This window comes from Myotis yumanensis, unplaced genomic scaffold, assembly GCF_028538775.1.
Source record: "Myotis yumanensis isolate MYYU_CA2020_CCGP unplaced genomic scaffold, mMyoYum1.0.hap1 SCAF_23, whole genome shotgun sequence".
NCBI lineage: Eukaryota > Metazoa > Chordata > Mammalia > Chiroptera > Vespertilionidae > Myotis > Myotis yumanensis.
Genome location: NW_027223774.1, coordinates 10,777,405 through 10,805,333, shown reverse-complemented (window position 1 = coordinate 10,805,333; position 27,929 = coordinate 10,777,405). Strand labels below are relative to the sequence as shown.

General features: G+C 57.3%; 1 protein-coding gene across 1 annotated transcript; it reads right to left on the bottom strand.

The window, feature by feature from the left end:
* Nucleotides 1–859: 859 nt before the first annotated feature.
* Nucleotides 860–27,929, bottom strand: NAPA (NSF attachment protein alpha). The gene is made up of 11 exons (XM_070401922.1): nucleotides 27,701–27,929; nucleotides 14,855–14,934; nucleotides 12,477–12,593; nucleotides 6,975–7,021; nucleotides 5,522–5,599; nucleotides 5,240–5,295; nucleotides 5,067–5,151; nucleotides 4,142–4,246; nucleotides 3,021–3,089; nucleotides 2,539–2,589; nucleotides 860–1,614 (listed from the first exon to the last, which is right to left on the bottom strand). The coding sequence occupies exons 1-11, from the start codon at nucleotides 27,796–27,798 to the stop codon at nucleotides 1,513–1,515; spliced, it is 888 nt and encodes a 295-aa protein (XP_070258023.1). The 5' UTR covers nucleotides 27,799–27,929; the 3' UTR covers nucleotides 860–1,512.

Genomic DNA, 27,929 nt, shown 5'->3' with positions numbered 1-27,929 from the left:
CACGAATGACAGAAATAGATTCTAAACCATTCTTCAGCCTGTGCTCACGGCAGACATCAGTAATCAATCCCAGGTCTCAGGAGTCGTCACTGAGCTCGAGGCAGCCAATATCAATCAATGGAGTTGTGAGAGGAGCAGAAGGGGCCAGAGGGGCAGGGCCAGGTGTCGCACAGGCCACTCTGATACGAACCTCTCCTGCACTCCATGCAGCTCTGGCTGGAGCCCCTGTCTGAGGAGTTGCCCTGTGACACCGCCTGCCTCTGGCCGCCTCCAGCCGCCCCCATGAGGGGTGGAAGGAGGGAAATGCACGGCAGACGTTCACTTGACCCGCAAGCCTGCACCGTGGAGTGTGGAGGTGGGTAGTCCTTGCCCACTCTTCCCAGGCAAAGGGATCCTGTCATCTCTCCCAAGCCCCACACCTACTGGGTCCTGTACTCTGCCACCAAAGCCGCTCTCCCCCACCCTGTGACACGTAGAACAAGTGCCACCGGGGCCTGCAGTGCTGCCCCCGGGCCTGTGGACGTGGGTGAGGCTGGGAGATTCCGTGGGCCTCTTCCACCCCTTCTTACGTGACTGCTGCACCCATCCTCCAGCTGCTCTGAGGGTGGCACTGCCAGCCATCTACCCAGCTGAGGAAACCAGGGCTCACAGATGAAGACGTGGGGGTTGCCAGGCTCCCAAGTCCACGGCTCCTCCCCAAACCCACCATCCCTGGGCCTCCCTCCCTGAGACCGCCGACCCAGCCGAGTCTCCAAAGCTGGCCTCCTCTCCCCGTGCGATCAGAGACCAGTGGGGGCCAGGAGACTGGACTCTAGCCCCGAGAGAAGAGGGGGTCGCAGAGGTGAAGAGGAAGGAAGACTCATGCAAAAGTGTTGTTTTTTATTTTCTTTTGGGGGCCAGCTGCAGCTTCCCACCAACAAAACCTCAGAGCACAATGGCAGGAGCAGATGTGGGGCGGGTGCAGGATGACCCCCTGCTCCAGGGCCTGGGCTCTCCTGGGAGGCTGGGCTGCAGGAGGCTGGGAGGCTCCCGGCGCTGGGGGGAGGGGGAACTCCCCCCACAGCGGAGAGCAAATCTCAGCTGCTGCTACATGTGCTCAGCGCTTGGCTGGGGGACAGAAGTGGGGAGACAGAAACCAACCTCACGCTCCAGCCCCAGCCAGTCAGGCGATGGGGGGTCAGATGCTGACCCCACCCCCTGGCAGCACCCACAGCTGATCGGTCTATGCCACAGACTCTGTGCTTCGGGGTGGAAAAGGGTCTCTTTGGGGCTTAAATAAATGGGGCGGGGAGGGACGAGGGGTGCGAGAACAGAGGGTGACTGTGTAGCCAGCAGGCCGGCCTCCAGGGCCCCGAGGCAGTGTGGAGCCTGCACTGTGGCCTGCGAGACTCCTGGGGGGAAGGGAGGGAAGGTCCCAGTCAGGACTTGGGCCACCTCTCGGGGCTCACGCAGTGTTTGGAGGGGCCGCTGGGGAAAGCAGAGGGGCTGGAAGACAGGTGCCGGGGGCGGGGCTTAGCGCAGGTCCTGCTCCTCGCCCTGGATGGTCTTCTTGATGCGCAGCAGCATGGTGGTCAGCCACTGGTCCAGCCGGGAGATGGAGTCGAACTCCTTCACCTGTGGCACACCCGCATGGTGACTATGGTGACAGGCGGCTAGTCCCACGCCTGGCCCTGACTCTCTGCCTGTCCCAGCCCTGAAGCCAAAGGTCCCTGCTCCCAAGTTTCTCCAGATGTGTCCCTGCCAGCCGTGGCCTGAGGAGGAGCAAGGGAGGCAGCAGGCCCGGTGGTTCCCTTTCAGGATAATAATTAACTTTGTAGCTTAAGAAAGGTCCAGCTTCCTTGTTTTATGGATGGGAAACTGAGGCCTGGAGATGTGACAAGGCCTGTCCCGGCGCCACAGGGGAGGGGAGGCCCGGGAACCCACACCCTTCGTCCCCCCTCTCCTTGAGGAGCTTTCACTGTCGGGGCAGGAGGGACCAGAGGGAGCTGGTCTGTCATCATAGGGGCCGAGAAGCCGGAGGGGCAGGCGCTCAGCTGTCTGGATGACCAGATCAGGCCCTGAGCTGGACACACTGGGTTCCGGAACATTCAGAAGCAGCTGGGGCAGTTCTATGAGGAACCCGCTGCTGGAAGAATGGGCCCTCCAATGCCACCTCAGCTCCGCCTCCCTCCTGCTCCCTCGAAGGGGGAGGCTGACGGCTCACTTCCTTCCCTCTCGGCTCCTGGGTCACCCGCCGCAGCCAATGAGAGGTGGCCTCCAGCTGCTCACTCAGGGGGACTCCAGGGGCGCAGCCTTGGTCTTCAGGGCCAGACAGATGTGGACCTGAACCCAGCTCTGTCCCCGAGGGACCAAGGACACGTCCCCTCCTCGTTCTCAGCCTCAGTGCCATCATCTCTAAATGGGGAGAAGACTCCCTGCGCCTCTTGGGGGTGACTCGGGAGATTCTGGGGTGTCTACAGGGGCCACGGCCAGAGTTAAAAAGGTTGAAATTCTGGGCAGAGCATGTCTGAGAAGGGCGGCCGCCCGCCGGCCACTCACCGCCTCGGTGTAGCTGTCCACGTTCTGCTCTTCATGGGCGTCTAGCAATTTCTGCAAGAACATGGCAGGCAGGTTAGATCCGTGTACACACCACCTGGATGGATGGAAATCGGGGGACTCCCATGCTGACAGGAAGGAAAGGGCTCTGTCCCAATCCTGCCTGTGTTGGAAGTTGCTTGCAAGCTCATGGACACAGGTCACGTGTGTGTGTGTGTGTGTGTGTGTGTGTGTTTATGTGTGTGCGCATGCGCACGTCCCAGCTCAGCCTCTACTAGCTTTATCACTGCCTGAGTCTGATTTTATCCAGAAAATGGAGATCCAAATGGCAGAAGAGGAAAAACAAAATAAAAACGAAAACCCCTTGAGAACCACTATCATCTCGGTGAGCCGCCTAACTGGAGCGCCTCCACCCACCTGCAGGCTCCCAACCACCCACTCCCAGGCCCGGATGTAAAGGGGCAGGGAAAGGGGGCAGCACGCACCTTCATCAGCTTGCACTCCCGGGAGTCGGAGAAAGCGGGGAACAGCTCCTCGTACCTCTGGACAGCGAGCTGAGCATGGCGCGGGTGGAAGGAAGGAAGGAAGGAAGGGGACAAGCCAATAAAGGGGCTGTTGAGGCCACTGGCCTGACAGCGAAGGGGATCTAGGCTGGCTTGGATCCTGAGTCAGCTCTGTGCCCCTCCCCCACCTCCATGTCACCTGGCTCTGTGCCTAGCGGTACCTCCAAGGAGCTGAGCTCAGCGCCAGCCTGGCTGCAGAGACAGCTGCCAGGAAGTTAAGGGGGGATGTACGGAGCGTTTCCCGGGCCAGTGCCCAGTACTGTCTCCTGAACCAGGTTCACCCAGGGGAGGGGGCCAATGACAACTGCCTGAGTACGCCTTACATGTCAGGCCTGGCATTGGGCACGTTTCATGTAACTATCAAATGATAGAGACCCCCATTTTATAGGGAAACACCCAGAGAAGGCAGTGACCTGCTCAGGGCACAGGGAAAGCAGTGGGGCAGGGATCTGAGGGGGCGCGATGCAGGGAGCAGGGCTGGGGGCTCAGACGTGCCAGGCTGAGGGTAGGGTGGCTGGAAACCCCTAAGAAATCCTGATTCAGGAGTTCACTCCTTCCCCTGGGCATTTCCTGCCCCTCGCCAGTACTGACCCCTCTTGCCAAGGGGCCCTGAATTGAAGATGGGTAGGCGGACATGCAGGCTATGGTTCACATCGTGAGACTGGGAGTCAGAGAGATCGGGAATGGGGGCTGCCATGTGGCCTTGAACAAGAGACTCTGGTCTCAGCCTGAGTGTTCACCTATAAAATGAGTGACAGAGATGCCGACCTCACCGGGAGCAGTAAGGGTTCAAAATGTGCTCTCACGAAAGGAAGGCCTGGCACCAAGTGAGTCGGGAACCAGAAACTCACACTAAGCGGCGAGTAAGCGGCGGCCGGTGACATCAGTGAGCACAAAGTTTCTCGCCCAAGGCCCACTGTCAGGGGCCAGACGTGAGGGAGGGGCTCACCCCTTCTGAGGAGTTGAGAGCGGACTTGGCCCAGTGACAGTGGCCCGTGCCCCAGTGGCCACCTGGCGGGGGGGGAGGCTCTGGCTGGGCTCACCTTGGCGTTGAGCATGTCGAGACAGAAGTGGCAGAGGGCCGCCTTGAAGAAGTAGTCCTTGGCGCTGTACTTGAGGAGGGGGCTGTCCATGGCGGTGGTCCCCACCTGTGGGTACATGGTGGCTGCACTGTGAGCTCACGGCAGGCAGCCAGAGGGCCAGGGTCACTGCCAGGCTCTGGGGGGCTCACTGGAGGCTGGGTCTGGGCCCCAGGAGAACACCTGCTAACCAGGACCCCAGGGCAGGGAGGCAGGGACCAGCCCCAGGGAAGATGGCAATGGGTACATGAGTGACCAAGGACAGAGAGATAATGGGGGGGGGGGGGGGTGTTGCCACAGGGCCAGGTGTCTGTGGGCCTCCCAAGGTGCTAAGATGGTGAGAGACGGCCCCGCTATCAGGCCTGACAGGAGGCTGCCATGTCAGGGGCAGAGGGGCAGCAGGCTGAAGGAACACGAGGCGGTGCCTGCCCCACTCTCCTCTCAGCTGCCTGCCTTTCTCCTGGCCATGAACCCACCAGGACAGCCCGGGCCCCGCCCAGCCCTCCCCACACAGTGGAGAGGAGCCCAAGAAGCCATGGGAGGGTCCCTGTTTCCCTGACCCCCTTCCTCTGGGCTCCCCAGGCTTCGGCAATTCTTCCCGTTCCCTCCCCGACTCTGGTTCCTCAGAGTCATCTCACTCTGGGGTCGGCCAGGAAGCTCCCTGAGGACTGGGCTGGGCTGGGGAAAGGGCACAGCACACGGGGGCCATGGGCGGAGGAAATGTTTAGCCAGGTGAGCAGAGTGAGAGCGAGGGGATGACAGAGGGAGGTGGACAGAAAGGGAGGGAGGGGGATAGAGAAGGTGGCAGAGGGAGGAAGGGGCACTGGCACACAGGATAGGGAGCAGCGCCCTCCGCAGAGAGCAGGGCTCGCAGCCCCACGGTCCCCACCTGTTCGTAGATGTCAACGGCCTTCTGATACTGCTCCAGCTGCGCGGCGTAACCAGCCACCTTCAGCAGACACTTGTTGGCTGAGCTGTGTGGGGTGGAGAGGAGAGAGGTTGGCGGTGGCTGGTGGCAAGCGCAAGGGGCTGGGCGGCGGGAATGGAGTGGTCCCTGGGTACCTGTTGGACTCCTCGCTCTTGTAGTAGTCTGCAGACTGCTCGTAGTGCGCGATGGCCTGGGAGGCGGGAGGCGGGAGGGGGGAGGGTGAGAGTGGGTAATGCAGCCTTTATCACCGGCAGCCCCTGGGACACAGCCAGAGCCCTCATCCAAGTTCTGCCAGCGCCCACGCCCCTTCCCCGGTGCTCAGACACCAGAGGACTCCCCGAGGGAACAGGACAGAGAGAGCAGTCCAGGCCCCAGACGACTGGCTGCAGCCCCCGCTGCTTCCCCCTCCACCTCACCTTCTCGATGTCCACCAGCTCCGTCTCGTAGATCTCAGCGATGGAGATGTGGTGCTTGGCTGCGATGGTGAATCGGCCCTGTGTGGGACACGGGGAGGGAATGCCTGTGGCCAGTGCCCCACACCAGCTCGACCACGCCATGCACCCCCCTGGTCCCCAAAGCTGTGGCTCCCTGCCCCTCAGCTGCACTTGTGAGGTGAGGTGCACAGAGGAGGATACCGAGGGGCAGAGGGCATGGGACTTAAAAGGAAGGCTCTAGAGTGAGAGGCCCGGGTCTGAGTGCTGCCCTGACTGGGTGACCTTGAGCAAGACACTCCACACCCAGCCCCCCTTCCCTCCTGTCCACGGTGCACAGGTCGGGGGGCGGTGCAGAGGTATGTGCAGAGGCACCTGGCAGAGGGCCTGGCTGGAAGAAGCATTTAATAGAAGGCCCAGAGCAGCCATGGGACCAACGCTCTGGAGAAACCGGGGCTGAGGGCCCGAGTGTCCCCACCGCCCAAGCCCTCCTTGGCCTCCCCTCCCCCAGTGTGGCCATCGAGGTGGCTTCTCACAAGCAAACCCCCTCCACCTCCCCTGTGGAGGCCTCCAGCTCCCTGAGCACCCCCTGCCCCCCGCCTCCACCCAGTGGGGGTCCAGGTGCCTGTCCAGCTGCTCCACACACAGGGGCTGGTTCACAGCCACCCCACACCTCAGGCAGCAGGAAAGGGTCGGGCCCTAAGCCCAGCCAGGCCTAGTCTTGGGTCTCAGCCACTCCTGTCTGCAGGTGTGTGTCCCTGGGCATCACTTCGCTTGTGCGGGTCCCCTCTCCTGTCACACGGACTGACAAGCGCCCACCTCACAGGGCTGTGGTCGGAAGATGACCCCGTGCACTGAGAGTCTGGGCCAATAAATGGCAGCTGCGGCCACTGCTGTAACTAATGCTGCAGCATCGCCAGGACCCTGCGGGGCCAGGACCCCTTCCTGCCCGGGCGGAGGGGTCTGACGAGACAGGTGGAATGTGAAGAGGCAAAAGGTAGAGTTCACGGGGCCTGAGCCTGGTTGTGGTCCACAGTCTCGGCCCCCTGGCCTCAGGCTGGGCGCCTCTCTGGGCCTCATCTGTCCATGGGGATGTTCCCTAGGCAGGGCAGGGGCTGTGCCCACTCTGGGCGCTGGCCACACCCCCCTCTGGCTACTGTGAGCTGGGAATCAGATAGGATGCTGGTGGGGAAGGGCGGGCGAGGGGAAAAGGACACAGGTCCCCAGTAACCTTAACTTCTACCAATGACGACAAGGATGGCCTCCGGGACGTGCTGGAAGCTACTGCCAGCAGCCAGGCTGGTGGGGAGCCGGTGGGGACCCAGCCAGCCCAGCCCAGCCCAGTGCAGGTGACAAATCCCCCTCTGCCTGCTCTTGGTGCTGGAGCTGGGAGGTGAGGCTGGGGCAATATGTGGACCAGGACTGTAGCGACCCTTACCATGTCTGTGTAGATCTCGATTGCTCTCATCAAACAGTTAATGGCCTCTGGGGAGAGAAAAAGGGAGGCGGGGAGGAGAAGTGAGAAAGCCAAGTCATTTGGGCAGAAGCTGGGAGAGGGGGGATGAGGGCTGAGGCGCCTGCGAGATCAATAGAGTTGCCAGGGCTACGCTCTGCTCTCCGCTCTCCAGGGGAACCGCTGGGAGGGAAGGGGAAGGAATCCCTGAGCCCAGGAAACTTGGTCAGACTCATTTATTCCGCAGCCTGACTTGCTGGGCACATGCTCCGGGGGGAGCCTGGCTGACGTGGCGGCCCTCTCCCTGGAGCTGCCACAAAGCCAACCCCTTCCCAGTTACTCCAGGGACAGGACACGGCTGGGGCCAGGTCAGGCTGATGGCCAGGCTGCCCTGGGTGTTCTGAGCCAGATCTTCTAAGGCTTTACCCTCAAGAGCAGAGCTGCTGGCAAGGGGCGGCCAAGCCTGACGCCTGAGGGACACCCTTTCACTGCGGACCCTGCACCTGCCACGTCCCCTGCACCTGTCTGGCCTCCATCTATGGCAGGAGGAGGCCCCTCCAGTTGGACTCTCCATTACTCTCTTGCTCCCACCTCAGCACTCAGCCCTCTGCACCCTCCTTAACCTGGCACTGATCCCCACCAGCTCCTCACACCACAGGTTTGCCAACGAAACACACACACAGTAGGGCGGTACTTGAGAGGAGGAATTGGGCTACCTTTGTTGTACTACCTCTTCCAAGATCTTATTTTATTTTTTAATATATTTTTATTGATTTCAGAGAAGAAGGGAGGAGAGAGATAGAAACATCAGTGATAGAGAATTACTGATCAGCTGCCTCCTGCACGCCCCCTACTGGGGATCAAGCACACAACCCAGGCATGCGCCCTGACCAGGAATCTAACCGTGACCTCCTGGTTTATAGGAGGACGCTCAACCACTGAGCCATGCCGCTGGGCTCTTGCAAGATTTTAAATTTGGGAATGGCTTTTTTCCTTTGACAAGTTATTTGGAGGAAAGAGAGAAGCATGCGTGGGAGGCATTTTCTGGCAGACAGAGATGAGCTCTTGGGTGGACTTTTTTTTTTTTTAACACCGTTTTAATGCATCTCAGGAGGAGAGGGAGTAGGGGGAGGCGGAGACAGCCTGGACAGACCCCAGGATGAGGGTCTGAGCTGAGCCAAGGCTGAAAGTTCGTCCTGCAGTCCGGGGCATTCGAAAGGCTCCTGGTCTGCTTCCCAGGGCTCCAGTCAGCCAAGCCCACAGGGCTGAGATGCCACAAAGAGGTGTAAGGCCTGGTGCCTGCTCTCAAGGGGCTTATGGCCTCACTACCCGGGGAGACATCAGAACTTGGCACTTAGCTCCGGGCCGGGCTCTCAGGGAGTAGTCAAGCCTCCTACATTTGCAAAATGTGCGTCTGTAAGCACTGCTCTGGGAGTGGGGGGATCTAGAGGTTTTGTCCAAGTCCGAAAGGCCTCTGGACACCCCCAAAAGATTCAGAGAATGGACACCATTTGGCTAAGGTTGAGGTTGACAGCTGGAAGCCTGAGGCAGTAGGGAAGAGGAAAAGGAGCAACAAGGGGGCAGAGGAGGACAGGGAGAGAACACAACAAAAAATTACAGCCGGAAACAGTAAGAGTGACTTTCACACACACACACATTTTGTAACAGCTTTTCTGGAAGTAACTGATAAGCTAGCAACTGGCTGCACCACCATGATGAGGATGAGGAGGAGTGAGCAGCTGGGCTGCAGGGAGTGGGCCCTGCACATCCCACCCCTGTTCTAGCCTCCACCCCAGGGGTGGGTGTGACCAGCAGGCACCCTACCTCTCACCCACTCCCTCTCCTAGGCCGCTGGGAGTCCAACGGGGCACCTGCAGGCAGAGGTGGCAAGGCTGTTCCCAGTGCCATTAGCAGCCGGCAGTGGGAGGGGCTGGAAACTCCCCTGCAGCTGCCCTGAGGGCCTAACCAGCCAGAAGCCCTGAAGCCTGTCAGCAAGGAGGCCGTGGTGGTGTAACAGGGGAGGCTCCCCCCACCTCCGGCAGCAACACGGACTCATAGGGTTAAATCCCCTTCATCCCTGCTCTTCGCTCCATGACAGCTGTTCCTGAAAGCAGCAGGCCCCACTGACACCCTGGCAAGAGCACTGGCAGACAAGCCCGACACAGTGGCTACAACCAGCTTCTTATCTTATCAGGTCACGGGGGTCCCCAGGATGAGCGGCCAGCACACCCCTGGATGAGCACAGAATCTCCGCCCGCCCCCTCCCCGCCCTTATCTACCCACAGAAAACTGGACCTGGAAAGGGACTCGGAATGATCCAGCCCAGGATGAGGAGAGGGGGACTGAGGCCCAGGGAGGGGAAGGCCCTGGCTTAGGGACACAGGGAGTCTGCAACCCAGGGCCCTAATCCAGCCAACTCCATCCCACTCCTGCAGTCCACCCCCAACACGGCCAGTCTCCATGATAAACCGGGCAAATCCCGGAACCGCACAGGAAGTGGAACAGATTAAAGGAAGATGCAGGCATCCAATAAATGGCAGTGGGGCATGGGGGACGAGGGGGAGGGGGAATGGGGGCCTGGTCACCTCCCTGTCCTGGGCGCACATGCATGAACCCCTGAGCCCAATTGTCAGGCAGGCGGGGTAAGAGGCCTCCCTGGCCTGAGTCCACCCAGAGCGGCAGACAGTGGTTGGGAAACTCTGGGGAACCACTGACAGCTATGGGCGTCACCTCCCCACCCCCAATCCCACCAGGCGGCAGCAAGACACCCCTGACCCATACTGAGGGCAGACACCCCACCCCCCCACCCCCGCCAGAGGGAGAGCGTGATGACAGGCTCTGGCAGGCCTCAGGCCCAGGTTGGCACCAGCTGCCTCTGGAGGGGGAGGGGGAGGGGCAGGCCCCCCAGGGCTCCTGCAGGAAGTGCTCGCATAGGACAGACTGGGAGGTGATCAGCAAGGCCCCAGGGAGCAGATCACCTGCTTGGGGAAAGAGGGCCAGGTTCCAAACAGGGCCTCCAGCTATTCCACAGGGCAGGCTGCCAGGGGTGGAGGCTGAGCCCAGGCCAGGCTCCTGTCGGATGTGAGCAGAGGGCTGCTCCTCACGGGACTTTATCTCATGCCAGGTGCCACCCCGGGCATGTCCTCGCCTTATCTCACGTGTGATCTCTGCTTTACCATCAGGAAATGCAGGTCCAACAGATTAAGTGACCTGTCCAAGGTCGCAGGAGAGCAGCTCCTCCCGGGCCTCTCAGACCCACTGAGCCACACAGCTGCCACGGCCTCTGTGAAGCTGCCCTGGCCGCGGACACCAGGCAGCTGCTACTCCTGGTGCAAATGTGCCCTCTCTCCTGACCCTGGCTGGAATGGTCCCCAACGCAGTTGTGACTGGGGGTGGCAGCCACGAGGCAGTGGTGCGGGGATGCCACTGCAAAGCCCGGCCCATCCTCAGCACCACGCACCCTTTGGGCTCCAGACAAGGCGCCTGGTCCCGGCTCTGCCCAAATTACCGTTCTCTGCTCTGCTGCCCCTCTTGTTTCCCCACAAGATCCCCCCACCCCAACCACCCCCACCACCCCCCTCCCCCGATCTCAGCTCCCAGGGCAGCAAACGGTGCTCGCTGATCCTGGAGAAACTAAGTCGGCCTCTGCCCCACGAGGGGACCGTCACCACACCTCCTGCTGCTTCCCCACCAGCCTGAAGACTGCCACCCTCTGTGCTTCCTACAGCCAGGCCCTGGCCACATCCAACACACACCCTGCAGAGCCTGCCGAGATGAGGAAACTCGGATCAAAAGCCAGGGAAGGGCACGACATCAGAGGGCCAGGTGGGGCCTGTGCAGGGGAAGCCCTGGGTTGTTTAAAGAGCAGCTGGTGCCGTGCACATGTCACGCAGCCTGGCACTCCGCTCCCGCCCCAGAAACAAGCCCTTCCAGTCACTGGGGAACAGCAGCTGAACCTCACAGATGCCAGGGCAGCATCTCCAGGTCAACCAGCTCCCCAGGGAGCAGAAGGGAGGATGGGGCAGGGGGGACTTCGTGGGGGGGACGACGCACAGCCGTCTCTGGGTGATTCCAGCTGAAAACAAGTCCAGGGTGGCCTGGGCCATCGTCACTCCCCCACGTGGCCTGCTGTGGCCCAGCACTCAGCTTTGTGCAAGGAGTGACAAGGACCCACCCTGTCACAAGGCCTCTCCTCGGGCTCTTGTTTTTTTTAATTCTCACCAGAGGATATGTTTTTATTGATTTTAGGGAGAGAGGAAGGGAGACAGAGAGGGAGAGGGAGAGGGAGAGAGAGAACATCGATCGGTGTGCTCCCAATATGTGCCCCGACTAGGGATAGAACCAGCAACCCGGGTATGTGCCCTGACCTGGGGTATGGGGCAACACTCCTACCCACTGAGCCACCCAGCCAGAGCCCCCCTCGGGTTCTTGCTGAGCCTGACCTACCACTTAGACCAACATCTGTGAGACCCCCGGTGGCAGAGGAGGGACTGGTCAGGTCTAAGGACAGAGAAAAGCTACTCGGTTTACACAGAGACCAAATCCTGGGAATTAAATGAATGTCCCCGACAGCAACATGGGCCTGCCAGCGATCCCCAGCGCTCGCACGGGAACCGGTGCTCACTGGCCCTCCCAGAGACCTCTGTGTACTGCTGACAACTGTCCCCTCTTGGGAAGAACAGGCCTTTATTCCAAGATTATGTGTCTCCTTTTTTTTTTTTTTTTTTTTTAAAAAAAGCATGTCTTTCCCATTCTCATAAGAGAGTGACAATAGATGGTCTTTATAAAAAAAAAAAAAATCTCTGCTTGCTAAAATTAAAAGTTAGCAACCTATGTCTGGCACCAAGACTTAAAAAGCAAATTAAAACCCCAGCTCCATGAAATCGAAAGTCTGGTGCCCACTGGGCTTCTGCTTCCGGATGAGCCCAGTGGGACAAAATGTGTTCTTCACGATGACAGAGACCCAGTTGGGGCTTCTGTCCCCAACACATTGTCATCTGAGGAAACTTGTTCTCTGGCAACTACATCTCAGGCTCTTCTCTCCCAGCCTCTCCCTTCCCCCCTTGGACCCCTCAGGGAAGCCAGGTCAGGGCCACTTCCTCTCCTTCTCCGGAAGTGACTCCTACCTGGCTGGTCTCAGAAGCCCTCCACCGGCTTCTGCATGTCAATTCTGACAACAGAACAGATTTTCCTCTCCCCTTGGCATGCGGTGGGTCTGAAATGTAACTCCCACTCCCAAATGCTCCCAGGCAGCGGAAGGGGAGCGATCAGCTGCACACACAGTAGAAGGGGAGGAGGAGGCTTGGAGCGGGATGAAAATGCCACCGGAAGGGAGCCAGTTCTGAAATTAAAGCGCGAGGGGCTCCCTGCCAGCCTATCGTGTGTCGGCCCCTGGAGAAAACGGAGCCCGTGGAAACCTGAGGACGTCTCCGCAGAGCGCTCAGCTGGTGCTCGGGCAGCCAGCCCTGGTGGCCCACGGGCCCTCACCTTGGGGGTCAGCTTTCTTGAACGCGTTGCCGGCGTCCACGAAGCAGGTGGCGGCGTCGTGCTTGTTCTGGAGCTGCAGATGCAGCTGGGCTGCCTGGCAGAAGGCGTTTCCGGCAGCTGGAACAGAAAATAAGTAACCCTGGCCTAAGTGGGGCTCCATGCTTCGTGAGCCACACAGACACTGCCCCGGGAGCTCTCAGGAATACAGGGCGCCCCGGAGAAAGGAACAGAGTGGCCTGGGTGAGCTGAGGTCTGGGCCTAGACCTCAGGCCCCCTGAGCCAGCAGTGCCCCCGGGGAGCCTGCAAGCACAGGGCTGGGAACCCTACTCAAAGGCAGAGAGCAGGCTGAATCATGGGAGGGGGACAGACAGGGGTGCTGGGGAAGAGAGGGCAATTGAGGTTCAACTCTGAAAACACTTCCTGATTTACTCCCCCACTCCCCCATACTCCTCTGCCTCTGTCCACGTTCTAGTCCCTTGTGTAGAGTCACTGCAGGTTGTGTGGACAAGGCACTACACTCATCATGAGGTACATGGGGGGCATACAGGGTCTGCTCCCTCTAGGAACTTCACGTCCAGAACAGGAAACAGGACGCAGACCCCAAGATCTTGAGTACCTGGGACACGAGGAGGCCACGCACCTGAAGCCCAGTCTGTCCTGTACTCCTGCACTGTCACCTTCCATGGGTCCCAAGCCGTTCTGCTTCTGTTCTCATCTCCTAAAGGGACTTGCAGGAGACACTGGGGTCTCTCCCCCAGGGGTGGGGTCTGTGCTAGTGAGACCCCCACAGCCACCTCAGCTGCTCTGAGGTGCTTCCCTTCACCCACCTCCGGCTGAGACCAAGTCACAGAATTGCTGAGCTGGAAGAGGACGGGAGGGCCTGGCCCCTGTCCTGGAACTTCAGAGCAGCAGGACAGACAAAGCCGCCCAGGTTTTTACGATGTATGAGTTCTTTATTATGTTTAAGGGCTAGAAACTTGAGTGTAAAATTTCCAGAAAAGGTAAAAAAAAAAAAAAAGAAAAAGAAAAAGAAAAAAATGGCCTAGGATTTTGGGTGAGGGTTGGCTTACAAATTTCTGGGGAAAGCAACAACTGTGTGATTGAAAAATAAGTATTCTTTCTTTTAAGGCACTTCCTGAGCTTGGAGCATAAACATCCACGTAGCACCTGCCTTTATGCACAATGTGTTTTGTGGAAGTGGGAACATTCTCAGAAAATGACAATAGTGGATTTTACCCTGTGCCTCCCAGAGAGGAACTCTGTCTTTGCTCGATTCCCCTGATCTGATCGTGCAGATGTTCCAAGTCATTTTATGAAACCAGCCCCGGTGGGCTCCACGCACTGGCTTTTCAAACCTCTCCTCGAGCCTCAGGCAGCTCCCTGCCGACCAAGCTCCTGGGAATCGGACCACAACTCAGGGCCGAGTCACAGAGCCATGAAGCGGATGACACTCCGCCCACCAACATAGGAGTGTCTCAGGAGGCCCCTGACCTGGGGTGACCTCTTCCGGGTGGAGGCGCCTGCAGCATTACATGACACCGCGCCGCCACATTTACTGCCCTCACTGACCGCCCTCGCTGGTGAGCCTGGTCTCCATGAACCCACACCACGGCCCCGTTCGGTCCCAACCACTTCCCTGCCGTGGTCCTGAGGAGGAAACACACTGGAGTGTAAAAGTACTAGGAGAGGCCAAGTAACTGCCAGGGTCACAGGCCAGTCTGAGCTGTGACACAAACCCAAGTCACTCAGCTCCAAAGGTCATGAGGCATCGCAGGAGCAGGTTAAACACCCGGCCCTGCTCTGGCTTCTGAATTCTGTTCTGTCGCTTACTACTTGCGGCACCTTGGACAAGGGACCGGGACAAGCCTCAGTTTCCGAATCTGTAAAATGGGAAAATTAATGAATGGCACTGACCCTCGTAGGGTTGCTGCAATGATTCAATTAAAAAATACATGCCTGGTGCTTAGTATGGTGCCTGATAAGTGGTAACTGTGATCACTGTTATTGGACCACTTGACCGTCCCCCCAGCTCAGAATTCAGACTCTGCTGGAAGCAATATGAAACAGTGTCCGGGGAAACATGATATTCTAAATTTAAGGAGAAACCCCTGGAAGGGCTCATCAATCCATGCGGGTCCACCTGGACTCAGTAATCTATCTGTCCTCATCCCTTCCGTCCTCTCTCCAAGGCCCAGGGAGCCAAGCTGTAAAATAACCCAGTGGGCTCTACCGACCAGATAAGCAGGCCCACGGGCTTTGACGCCAGAGAAGCCTAAAGAGAGGGGGGCTGCGAGGCTAGGCTCCCAGCCAGGCCCGGGAGGCGGAAGCTGAGGGAAAGGAGGAGAAAGCGCGGTGGAGCTCTAGCAGCGATCACATACCACTCCAGTTTTTGGCCATTTTGAACATGTTTGCTGCTCTGGCGTAGATTTCGCAGGCTTCCTCTGTTTTGGACGAGCCTCTGGGGAAAAAGGAAAGGGGGAAAGGATAAGGAGAATATCTAGTCTGGTACCAAAGGGGAAGTGAGTGGAGACAGTGAAGACGTGGCCTGCATTCACTCCCATGATTTCCCTGGAAAGCAGCTTCCCGCATCCAGCTGCAGCCCAGGCCTCTATCCGGGCTCAGGAGAGAGTCTGTGGCTTCCACCCCCACACAAAGGCTGCCTAGGCCCTCCCGACCTCCCTGCCATTGTGACAGCCTCTGACAGCCACTAACATTCCCACTTCCTGCCTGGGCTGCTCCCAGGCTCCCCCAAGTCCCTTTCCCAGAGATTGCAAAGCATCCTGGGGGAAGAGCCCAGCCTTGGCTGCCTCGTCCCTTCCCCAATGACTTAATCCTAGCCTGGCACACTGCAGCGGTTCAGGGAAGACCTCTCAACCCTCCAGGGTCACTACCAGTTCAGGACCGGCCATAAATATAATAACATAAACACACACACAGAGAAATACTATTTTTAAATGTGTATATAAAAAGTTCCCATTTGTGTTAAAAACAGAACAAAAAGCGAGGGTGAGAAGAGAAGCATATATGTTTATGTGAACAGAATATTTCTGGGAGAATACACCAAAAACAAGTTGCAGCATTTTTCTCTAAGGTGGGGCCTGTAGAACTGGGGGCCAGGCATGGGAGACAGATGGACACCTTTTGTTTGTATTGTCAGAATTTTATTTTATGTTTTATTTTGAGAGTATGCTTATTAAAGCTGGGACAATGAAACAAGGAAGGGCCTAGGATAGAAGAAGCAAGAGGGGAGCCTGGGTGGGGCTGCTGTCAGCTCACTGGGAAGTCAGAGAAAAGGGGGCCTTGGGGACAGGTTCAGGGATCAGCGCGGGAACAGCTGCTGCTGCCCACTGCTCCCCTGGTTGCAAGTCTCGTGGGGTCCCTTGGAGTTTAGGAGAGGCATGTCTGTGGGGGGAAAAGAGGAGAAAGGGAAAGGTGCGGGCGTGCTCCCGGGAGGGACAGTGTGCCCCGTCTGAATTTTTTTAATCACCCGCATATTTATCTATTCAAGAAAAGAAATATATATTTTTTAAATATCAGGATTTATATTGGGTCCTGTGATCCAGCAATGAATTACATTTCTAGCAATTTATCCTAAGAAGCTAATCAGAGAAACTACAGGATGTTCAGCACAGCATTATTAAAACTAGAGGCCTGGTGCACGAATTCGTGCACGGGTTGGATATGGCCGGCCGGCTCTGCCCTGGATTGGGGTGAGGGGGGGGGCGATGGGGGGGGCTGGCTGGGGGGGATGACAATTTGCATATTAGCCTTTTATTATATAGGACAGGATGGCAAAACCACCCTCAGAAAACCTACTTTGTAACGGTAGGGACCGGTGAGATAAAGAGGAGTACATTTTCAGAAAAACAAAGAGCACCCTGCAGGGACAGCGACCCTGGCACCCCCACCTCCAAGTGGTGCATATGAACTTCTTCCTGAATCGGGGGACCTTCCTTAGTACCTCACCCACCAGTGGTAAGTCATTCCATCTCCCATAACCCCACCAGGCTTAGCCCACGAAGTCTGTGGTCTCTGTAACTGTTCAAACCCCCATCGTCCACAAAAATCAGTAAAATAAAACCCACACACTCAGGAGTCCCCCACATGGAGTTCAGATTCCCTCCTCACTGACATCAAGCAATGTTCAGTTTTGAAGGAAAAAGGGGACTTTTCCAATGAAAAGACACACAAATCATCTTCACTGTCCCAACCCTCACCCCTGTGTCAACTGGCCGTGGAAACTGGCCATCCCAGCCAGCTGGCAAGGGCCTCTAGTGTAATTTTGGAGCTGTGCTTGGCGCACGCCTTCACTGCACTGTTAGTGTCACAGTCCACCTCGCCCATCTTTTGAGTCACATGAGAGGCTCCTTACAATACTCAAATCAGAGCCCACAGTCACCCTCCCTGGAGATTTCACTATCCCCAGGGGGATGGTCTGGGTATGGCCAGAATCAGGATTTTTTAACAATCGTCCCCGATAATTCAGATGATCAGGTGAGTTTGGGAGGGGAAAAAGTGACTCAGGCAGACAGCCTGGAAAGCAGTCAGCAGTGATCTCCCGGGTCAGGTGACTTCAGGTGACCTCCCAGGGGTGCCTGAGTGTTTGTGTATGTCTGTGTACAGGGGGGTGGGGTGGAGGTGGGACTGGAGTCCTGGCCTCCTGAATCCAAATCACACCAACAAGGTTCTGCTTTAGATGAAAAGCCTACCCTTTGCCTTATGGGGCTGTGCTGACACTGTCTCCCTGCCGACCCATGGAGAGGCTCCAGCAGAGGGTCGCTCTGCTATCCAGGAAGTGTCCCTGAGCAACGCACTCCCCCCCTTCCCATACCTCGTCCCAGATGGTCCAACACATTGAACCTGAGACCCCCATTTGAAGTACCTTCTTCAGAAACCACTCAGAGAGCTGAGGCACTTCCACAAACTTCTGGCAGAAGATTTCAGAAGGATCCCTTGGGGCCAGAAGGCAACCCCCCGCCCCACCCCCGGGGACCTTCTCTGGAATGTTCTCTTTAAAGGATGCATTCACAGATCGCCATCACAGATGTGCCCACCCCATGGACCCTTCGCTTCTCTGAGGGCACAATGAGTCCTACCCAGGCCCAGATGTTCTCCGGAAAAGCTCAGGCTCCTGGATGAGCAGAAGTGGCCGTTCCACGGAGAGGCCCCAAGCCGGGTGACTGACAATGAGCAGAGCCAGCCCAGCTGGTTTGTTTCAGCTCAGCGGGACAGAGCGGACACAGAGCACAAAGCCTGTCAGCTGCCGGGCTGAAATGCTATGATCCCAGGCTAAGCCAGGCCAACCCTGCGCTGGGTCAGTGATTCTAGCCGCGGGGTGGGAAAGCCAGAGGGATTACCACCTGCTCAGGCCGCTAGGCCTGTCTCCACCTTGCTATTTCCACCGCAATTACAGGGGGATCTCGGGATTTCTGTCCTCTTCTTTTAGAAATGGAAGCTGAGTCGCCCAGCTAGGGCCACTGGCAGACCCTAAAGGAGAAGCTGTTCCCATAGCCATTTAGTCATCTGGGGAACAAACATGAGTACTTATGATGTGCCAGGCACTGGACATAGTAGTAAACAAAGGGCAGAACCTGGGCCTCAGTAAACAGGAAGCCAGCAAGACAATTTCAGAGTGATTCAGCACTAGAGGGGCTGGGAGGAAGAGCTTCTTTGAATGGACAGGTCAGGGATGCAAGATTTGAGCCTAATCCCTAACGATTACTAAGGAGCCATCCATGAAAAGAGGAAGAGCATTCCACACAGCAGTCAAAGCATGTGCAAAGGCCCTGAGACAGAAACAAGCTTGGCCAGTTCAATCGAGGAAAAGAAGTGGGCCAGGTGGCTATGGTGCAGGGAGCAGTAGGCAATGAGGCTGGAGAGGCAGGCAGGTCCCGCTCATGCTCAATGGAGGCAGGAGAAGAGTTTAGGCGACATTCTGACACAACAGGAGGGCTACTGGCAGGGAGAGTGAGGAAGGAAGAAGTTCCCAGCTCCACCACTCCACCAACCTGCCTCCCCACACAGTACATCTGCATGGGTTACTATAGGATTTCTCTCCTCAATCAGGTCCGCTCATGTCACTCATCTAAGGGTGGCCTCCGTGACAAAAACCAAACTCTTCTGAAGAGCCGGGGTGGCAGCACACACGACAGCTGACTGTCCCTCCCCCACTGGCCTCCCCCAAGCTGCTTCTGCTTGGCTCTCCCCAACCAGCGGCTCTGAGCCATGCCCAGGAATAGAGGGAACTGGTTCGGGCCGGCCTGGTGCAGGGCTGTCTATAATTACTCCCTCGGCTTTGCTTTCTCCCCCTCCCAAGGCGGAGGAAGCGGTCTCAGGTCTCCCAGGCGGAGCCACCAACCTCCAGCGACTGCCATATGGAGGAGCGAGCAGTGCCAGAAGTGCACAGACGGCCCGGTGGGACCTGGGCCAGGCGGTCTGCAGTGCAGAGTCTTAGCCTCCCTCCCTCCCTCCCTCCCTCCTCCATCCTCTGGGCATGTCCAGCTCCCACCAACATGCCACCTACCCCACCTGCAGTTTCCTAAGGACCTCGAAAAGGCAGAGCAGATGGAGTGCACTCCCATTTTGGGTCCTCCTCCACAGGCCCTCTCCCTCCTGTCCCCCTGTGGTGCCACAGCTACCAGCCCTCAGTCCTCTTGAGACTTAACACCCTGCCCTGGTTCTCTAGTCAGCGCCCTCGGTGGAAGAATGGGCCCCCAGCGGTCCTGTCCCTCCCTTGCCTTCTCCCATGTGCTATGCATCGTCATTACTCCTTATAATGGCAACCACGGGCTCTGCCTGAAGGGACAGAGTTCCTCACCATAACCCTTGGGGTCCTCACCAGGGTATTTGTAAATCCTCCTGCATTACAAAGGAGGGGGCTGGCTGGGCTCAGGGGTGTTAAGGGGCTTGTCCAAGCCCACACAGCCAGGAAGCGGTGGGGCCCAACGGGGACTTGGCCCTGGGGATCCAGTCTTGCCCTTGCCTCTCCCTCACTCAGGGGCCTGGGAGGCTTCCCTCCGCCTGTGAGTCTTCTGGAAAATGAGGAGGCAGACAAAGTCCAATAGATTAAACAGCCGACCCGCTCAGGTTTCCATCATCTGACAAGCAGACTGCTCTCCCTGGAGGCCTGATGGGTGGCCCCTAAGCAAGGGTGGGGGTGGGGGAGGTGGGCTTGGTCAAGCCAGCGCCCCCGGAGCCCTGGCCCACTGCACAGAGCTGCAGGCAGAGGAACATTGGAGAACAGAAAGGCCCAGCCTGCACAGCTGAGCTGTCAGGGCCAGACCCATGGGATTCCTCCAGCATCTCCCGCATCACCTGCAAACGCTAAGCCACTCCCTGCCTCCCTGGCTCTGCAGTGACAGGCAGGGCCTGGGCCCCCACAGTGACTGCACAGGCCCAGTAACTGACAAAATACAGGTTTGCACACAACTGCCCGGCACTGAAACCATCACCGGACATTCTCTGGACGTGCCTGTACGCGCAAAGGGCGGGGAGAGAATGGGCCTGAGGCTGGGAGACCGGAGCTGAAATTGGTCTCAGCACTATGCTAAGTGCGACCTTGGACTAGCAGCCCGAGTCTCAGTTTCTTTAGCTATAAAATGGAGACAATGAACTGGACCTGGGAGGAGTCTTTGTGAAGATCAGAGATTACCTGGTGCAGAGGGCAAAACAGAGCAGGCCCTCAAACGGTTACCATTAGACATCCTGGAGGAAAAACACACTCCACAGGCTGCCAGCCACCTGGCAGTGGGAATTCTAGTCACTCGGGACAGTGGAAAACCTCAGACTGCAGGCAGACGGGCCAGGATTCTGGCGCCAGCTCCAGCTCGTGGCTCAGCAGCCTCGGTATACCTGGGGAGAGACTCCACATGGGGTAGAGCTGCTGGAACCATGAGAGCACCTGCCACACTAGCATCACTTATCAGACTGGCAGAGAGAGAACTATTCTAGAAATGTTTTCCTATTTCAACATCTCAGCGTGGGCTTCACCTCCCCTGGCCCCAGATTGGCTACGTGCAGCCCTCCTCCCACTGTAAACTCAAAGGCAGGGGCTGTGCCAGCCACAGGGCCTGGCAGGCGCTCCTGTGGTTCCATACCGATGCCCTCTGCACCCCAACAGGATTACTTCATCCCAGCCAAAGACATGAATGTTTCCTTTTCTTTTTTAAAAAAATATTTGTATTGATTTCAGAGAGGAAAGTGGGGGGGGAGAGAGAAACATCATGATGAGAGGGAATCACTGATCAGCTGCCTCCTGCATGCTCCACACTGGGGATCAAGCCCACAACCCTGGCATGTGCCCTGACCAGGAATCGAACCGTGACCTCCTGGTTCATAGGTCGGCGCTCAACCACTGAGCCATGCCAGCTGGGCAATGTTTCCTTTTCTTGAAAGATGTTTCTGAAAGACCCTTGCCTCTCTGTAGCCCCATCCCAAACAGAAGCGTTGAAACCTCTGTCTGACCAGGCAGCAAAGTCCCATCCATCATGGAGGACGGAACCCTCAGTTATTGCATAATCTGGCCAGGCTACCTGGAAACCTTGTGTCCCTTCAGGAAAGACACTGCTTGGAGACCAGGCAAGAAATGCCAAGCTTCCCACTGTAGGTCTTGGCAGCGGGTAGGGCCATGCGAACCGCATGGGTGTGGCCGGAATGGCACCAGGGGTTTCTGCTGCGCTCTGGGTGGAAGGAGGTCTGGAAGCAAAGCCAGAAGCTGTCATTCCCACACAGGTGGGTCCTGTCCCCAAACCTGTCAGCCATTCTTCCCTCAGGAGAGCCCGCCTCCAGGGGTCCTGGGGTTGCTGGCACCTACAGGCGGTTCAAACAGGAACTGATTTGTCAACATTTGATTTTTAGAGATTGTGCTGTGTGTATACAGAACACGTTGCCATTTTTTCCTCCAGCTCAACTTCCAATAACTATATGTAGCAACAATAATAAGCACGTACCAGCGTCAGACACTGTGTTCCCACCATTTTACACCCATAATCTCACTATTCCTTAGCACAACCCCATGAAGTAGCTATTACTATGATGATGAAGAAACTTCCCATGCAGGTTGCTGTCCAGTGGAAAGAAACTTTTCTTTGCGATTGGGGAGTGAGGGGAAGATGTGAGGGATGAGGAAAACCCCAGGGGGCACAGCGGGAAAGCCACATCCTGGGAGACTCCCAGCAGGAGGGAAGACAACATGCGCCCCACCCGCTGTCCCTTCTGCAGTCTCACTGTGCTTCCCCAGGAAATCGGCACCTTTTGCTTCCAGAGAAGCTGGGCTGCCCCCTCCCCTCTCCCAGCCTCCTCCCCAGGTGCCTTTGGCGGGCTGAGGAGTTGGGGGGAGGGAAGAGGAGGGAGCAGGAAGGAAGGTACAGAGGAGCTGTGATCTGCTTACTAACTGGCTGCGTGGAGGCTGAAGCCCCCTAGCGTCTGGCAGCCCAGAAACAGTGAAGAGCAGAGAAAGCCCTGGCATCCAAGGACGTGGGGCGGCCCCAGGTCCCAGGCGGGGCTGTCCTCCTTGGCCCTTTGACTCGGGCAGAGACCTCTCACCTGGGATGCTGTTGTTGCTGAGATTCCTGAAAGGGGAAGAACAGCACGAGGGACTTCCCTAGAAGCCTTGAGAAAGGTGGGCCGTGAAATGCTGAACACAGGCGACCCCAGCGCCAGAGGCCAGGGCTGACCTCTCGCTGTACGCCCAGCCCTCAGACAGACAGCTCTGGTCAGGCGGGCCCCTGTCCATGCCCCTGCCCTCCGCTCTGGCCTTGCTCACGCCCACCTCAGCTGCTCTTGGCGCTGGAAGGGGCAGGGATGAATACACCTACTCTTTCTTTCAAATGTTTGGAGGAAACTGCCATGGGGGCGGGGAGGGAGGAGGAGTTAGAAGGAGGGAGCTCCCTAAGATGTGGTTTGCCAACATCATTAGTGTCCAGAATGGGCCTGAGCCGCAACATACACTAAGTGCAGTGGAGAGGGCTTTGGGATCAGCCAGGCCTGGGTCTGGCCGCAGATCCCACTTACTGGGGCACTGGGCTGGGCAAATACCTCCCCTTCCCCAAGCCCGCATTTGTCCACCTCCACAGGGCTGCTGCAGGACGGAATGTGAGGATGCAGGTAAAGTGCCCGTCCCAGGCCTGACTCTGAGCCAGGGTGAGCACTTAACAGACATTGTCGCTATTGTTTATGTCACTGCCTTCGGTCTCCCCCACCCCAGCTGCTGTAGTCCTTTCTAAAGGGCAAATGGGGACCGGCTGGCTTGGCTCAGTGGTTGAGCTTTGCCCTATGAACCAGGAGATCATGGTTCGATTCCCAGTCAAGGCACATGCCCGGGTTTCAGGCTCGATCCCCAATGGGGGCCATGCAGGAGACAGCCAATTGGTGATTTTCTCTCATCAGTTGTGTTTTTATCTCTCTCTCCCTCTACCTTCCTCTCTCTGAAATAAATAAAAATATATTAAAAAACAAATAAATGGCGAATGGGAACCCTCCAGGACTGGCCCCCTGTGGACCGAATGTTTGTGTTCCCCAAATCATGTGCTGAAATCCTAACCTCCAAGGTGATGGTATGAGGTAAGGTCTTTGGGGTGATACTTGGTGAAAGGACGCTGTCTATGAGGAAGCCGGCCCTCACTGTTGGCACCACGCCTTGGACTTCCCAGCCTCCAAACTATGAGAAATACATTTCTGTTGTTTATAAGCTGCCCGACTATGGTACTTCGTTGTAGCCTGAACAGGCTGACAGAACTCCTCCGTAAAGCCCTCCACGCTCTCCACAGCTCCAGTCCAGCCCTTTCGGGAAAGCTGCCTCCCCGCACTGGCCTCGTCCCTGCCGAGCTTCACCTCCCACTTCTGCGCTTCGAACTTCATGTGCTAACACGGAACTCCCTGTGTTACACTTCACCCATCTGGGCCTTCCTCACGCTGTCCCCTCTGCCTGGAGCAGTGCTCCCCCACTAGAGGGGACCCCCAGAACTCCTGTTCATCCTCCCAGATGGAGGCCTCTCCTCTGGGGAGCCATCCCTGGCCCCTCGGTTCCCATCATTCCTGGCAGAACCTCCCCTCACACCACACCTTTGCTCGCACAATTCCCGCCTGGAACACCCTTCCAGGCCCCCACTCCCTTAGCAAGTCCTAGAGTTCTTGGGGCCCAGCTCACTCCTCACCAGAGCCTTCCACCAGATCACGCAACCTCACGCGAGTGACACAATCTAGCCCTTGTTATATCTGACAACTGTTAGGTCCGATCAAAGAATTGAATCGATAACCCCTCCCCTGGGAACTGACCACTTCACAAAGGCATTCTTGTTTGCCTAGACCCATGGTCGGCAAACTGCGGCTCTCGAGCCACATGCGGCTTTTTGGCCCCTTGAGTGAGACCAGGGGTGGGCAAACTTTTTGACTCGAGGGCCACAATGGGTTCTTAAACTGGACCGGAGGGCCGGAACAAAAGCATGGATGGAGTGTTTGTGTGAACTAATATAAATTCAAAGTAAACATCATTACATAAAAGGGTACAGTCTTGCCGAAACCGGTTTGGCTCAGTGGATAGAGCGTCGGTCTGCGGACTGAAGGGTCCCAGGTTCGATTCTGGTCAAGGGCATGTACCTGGGTTGCGGGCACATACCCAGTGGGAGATGTGCAGGGGGCAGCTGATCGATGTTTCTCTCTCATCGATGTTTCTAACTCTATCTCTCTCCCTTCCTCTCTGTGAAAAATCAATAAAATATATTTAAAAAAAAAAAAGGGTACAGTCTTTTTTTTTTTTTTAGTTTTATTCATTTCAAACGGGCCGGATCCAGCCCGCGGGCCGTAGTTTGCCCACGGCTGAGTGGGACTCTTCCATAAAATACCACGTGCGGGCGCGCACTTACAGTGCGATTGGAACTTCGTGGCCCATGTGCAGAAGTCGGTTTCCGGCCTGGGCGAGTCTATTTTGAGGAAGTACTGGTGATATTTGGCTCTGTTGAGGAATGAGTTTGCCGACCACTGGCCTAGACCACATTCCACTTGCTCAGACCATCCCCCTTCCCCTCCGGGCCTTCCCAGGATCCAGACTGCCCAGAGAATGCTCCATCTAGAAAAAGCCCGCCTACAGTCCTTTAAAACCTCCGACCCTGGGTGCTGGCGCCATTGTGGGTTTCCAGATGACGGAATAAATTTGTAATTCTTTACCACTTTTGGCCTCGTGCGTTCCTCCTTCAGGAACCCTAACAACAACTCTGTTGTACTAGTGTTTGCCAAGTGTTAGCCTTGTGCTGGGGAGGAAAATTTCCTCCCTGCCTTTAGGGTTCTTCTGGCTGGTCTAAAAATCACTGACATAAGGCAGATTAACAGGAGAAAAACAAGTTAACGTTGAATAACATGTATATCTCCTGTATACGTGGGAGAGACCCAGGAACACTAAGTAACTCGCCAAAATGGCCGAAGCCATCAGGTTAAATACGACTTCAGCTAAAGACAAAAGATGTTGGGGGTGGAACGTCAGTTATGGGAAGTTACCAGGAAAAACACAGTAAACAAAGGTCAGACTGTTATGCAGATTTAAGCCCCTGCTTTCTCCACTAGATAGTGAGGGCAGGCCAGTCCCGCCAGGGAGACAGACAGCCTTACACACGCAGACGTCCTTAACCAATGGGAAGCTCCTCCCGAAACAGCCAATATCCCAAGGAGGCCTGTTTGGGGTGGCACACTCTGCTCCCCTCACTTCCTTCCCCAGGTGACAAGTGTCTCAGAAGTTGACCTAGTTGCTTCCTCCAAGCACAACCCAACGGCAAGCACACTGATCTCAGTCCAGAGGGACCAGGCACTAGAGCCGCCCAGGAAAACCATCCGCCGAAAAACGAGCTCCTGGCCCCACCCCAAACACTGCGCTTGCTTCTCCCTGTGAGGGAAGAAGAAACACACACATATCCCCTCTCCACTCCCAGCCTCTAGCAGGGGTGGGCAAACTTTTTGACTCAAGGGCCACAATAGGTTCTTAAACTGGACCGGAGGGCGGGAACAAAAGCATGGATGGAGTGTTTGTGTGAACTAATATAAATTCAAAGTAAACATCATTACATAAAAGGGTATGGTCTTTTTTTTTTTTTTTTTTTTTTTTTTTAGTTTTATTCATTTCAAACGGGCCGTAGTTTGCCAACGGCTGCTCTAGAACCTCTCTCACTAATCACCGCATCAGCCGATGTTTCCAACCCAGTGCTCCTCAGCCAGGGCATTAAAGTCCTCTCACTACACACTATCCGACCTCAAATAACAGTGGGCGGCCCAGCTCCTCTCCTGGAAACAACCCTCCCCTTCATTTCTTTTCTTTTTTAAAAAATATACTTTTATTGATTTCAGAGAGGAAGGGAGAGGGAGAGCAAGACAGAAGCATCAATGATGAGAGAGAATCACTGATACCTGCCTCCTGCACGTCCCCCACTGGGGATCGAGCCCGAAGCCTGGGAATTGAACCCTGACCTCTTGGTTCCTAGGTCAACGCTCAACCACTGAGCCACGCCGGCCAGCCGGGTTCCCCTTCCTTTCTTACCAACCTCCTAACTCGTCTGTCTGTCCCAGTCCTAGCCTCTGGCAGGCTCCCCAGGCCTGCAGCCTCCCCGTCTCAGCCTTTCTGCTCCCCTCCGTCCTCACCTCCAGCACAGCTCTCCTAACCCTACAAACCCACGGCCCCGCCCCAGTCCTCAGTCCCGTCCTCCCCGGCTCCCTTCCTCCTGCCAGGACCTCCGCCCCTGCCCACTGTCTTCCAGCTCCTCTCCCCTCACTCGGCTTCTCCCCCTCTGCCTCTCCAGGCTCCCAACCCTGATCCCCTCCGCCCCACCCAGCACAGGTGCCAAACCTGTTTCCTTCCTGGAAGCAACACGGATGACAGCTCACACCTGTCAAGCTAACCCTGTGCTAGGCCCGAGTCTAGACACTTGACGTGCACTTTTATTTGTCACCAGTGGCCAAGCTCGGAGGTGAGCTTTACTAGCGACCCCCTCTGAGTCATTGAGCTCATGAAGTGTCAGGGCCACGCTTCCAACCGGGGCACTGGGCACTCCTGCGCCACGAAGGTCCCGCAAAGGCTGGTCATCACTTTGATGGGCTAGCTCGGATTTTGCGTGAAACGTCTACCCCGCTGCGGCCCCAGCCCCCTTCTCAGCCCCCTTCTCAGCACACCCCAGCCATCCTGCTCCCACCCCCACCCCGTCACAGCTCCGATCGGATGCCTTCCGCTCCCCTGGGTTTCCTCATCACCCTCCTCTCTCTCTCTCACCCTCCATCTCCTGAACAGAGTCAGCATCACTCACCCGCCCACATGCCGTCCTTCTCCAGCCTCTCCGCCCAGGGCTTCAGCGATTCTCAACCTGTGGGTCGCGACCCCTTTGGCGGTCGAACGACCCTTTCACAGGGGTCGCCTAAGACCATCCTGCATATCAGATATTTACATGACGATTCATAACAGTAGCAACGTTACAGCTATGAAGTAGCAACGAAAATAATTTTATGGTTGGGGGGGTCACCATAACACGAGGAACTGTATTTAAAGGGCCAGAAGGTTGAGAACCACTGCAACCCGTCACCCGGGAGTCCTCTCACCCGGGAGTCCTCTGCTCGGAGCTCACCCGAGTGTGGGACCCCCTGCACTGGTCACCATGCACACACTCGCCCAGGCACCTCACACACCTCACCCCTGAACTCATCACTCCCAGGATCAGCGGAGCCCAGGCCCCCTCCCGCAACGCTCCTGCAAATGCACTGCCGCAGGCCCTGGGAGGGCCGATCGCTCGGGCAGGCGTCCTCGGCCCCGAGCCCCCGCTCGCCCGCCTGGGGCCCCTCAGACAGGCTCTCCTGCAGCTGCCAAGGCTTCTGGACCTGGCGGCTCGCGGGTTCCTTCAGTCCCCGCAGGCCGGTCCCCTTCCAGGCCTCAGACCCCATGCTTTCGGCCCAGGTGCCTCCGGCCCCTCGGTCCGCCTTTAGCCTGGGTCCCCTTCCAGCCTCACGATGTTGTCGCCACGGCCTGGGCGTCGTCAGCCCAGAGCCCTTCCGCCACCTCAGAGCGTCTCTCCTCCAACCGCGTTGACACAGCCTGGCCCTCGGACTGTGTCCCCTCTGCTGTCTTAGCCCATGACACCTCATCCCGAAATCCCCTCCGCCCGTAGGCTCCAGCCCTTCGTCCCTACCCCGCCGCCTCAGGCCATAACTCCTTGGACCTCTCAGCCTAGGTCCCGGCCGACCCTCGGTGCGGTTCTTACCCAAAGAGGCCCGAGAAGAAGGACTGCGAGTTCTTCACTTTGCGGTCGGCCTCGGCCAGCAGCGCCATCGCTTCCGCTTCCTTCCCGGAGTTGTCCATAGTGGCCGCGAAGGTACCCAGCAAATCGCCCGACCCAGGCCCCTCGGAGGACTCAGCCGGGGCCGGCCGGGTACACAGGTCAGGGGAGCTTAGCGGGCTGCGTTGACGTCGCACGGGAGCGCGCCCCCAGC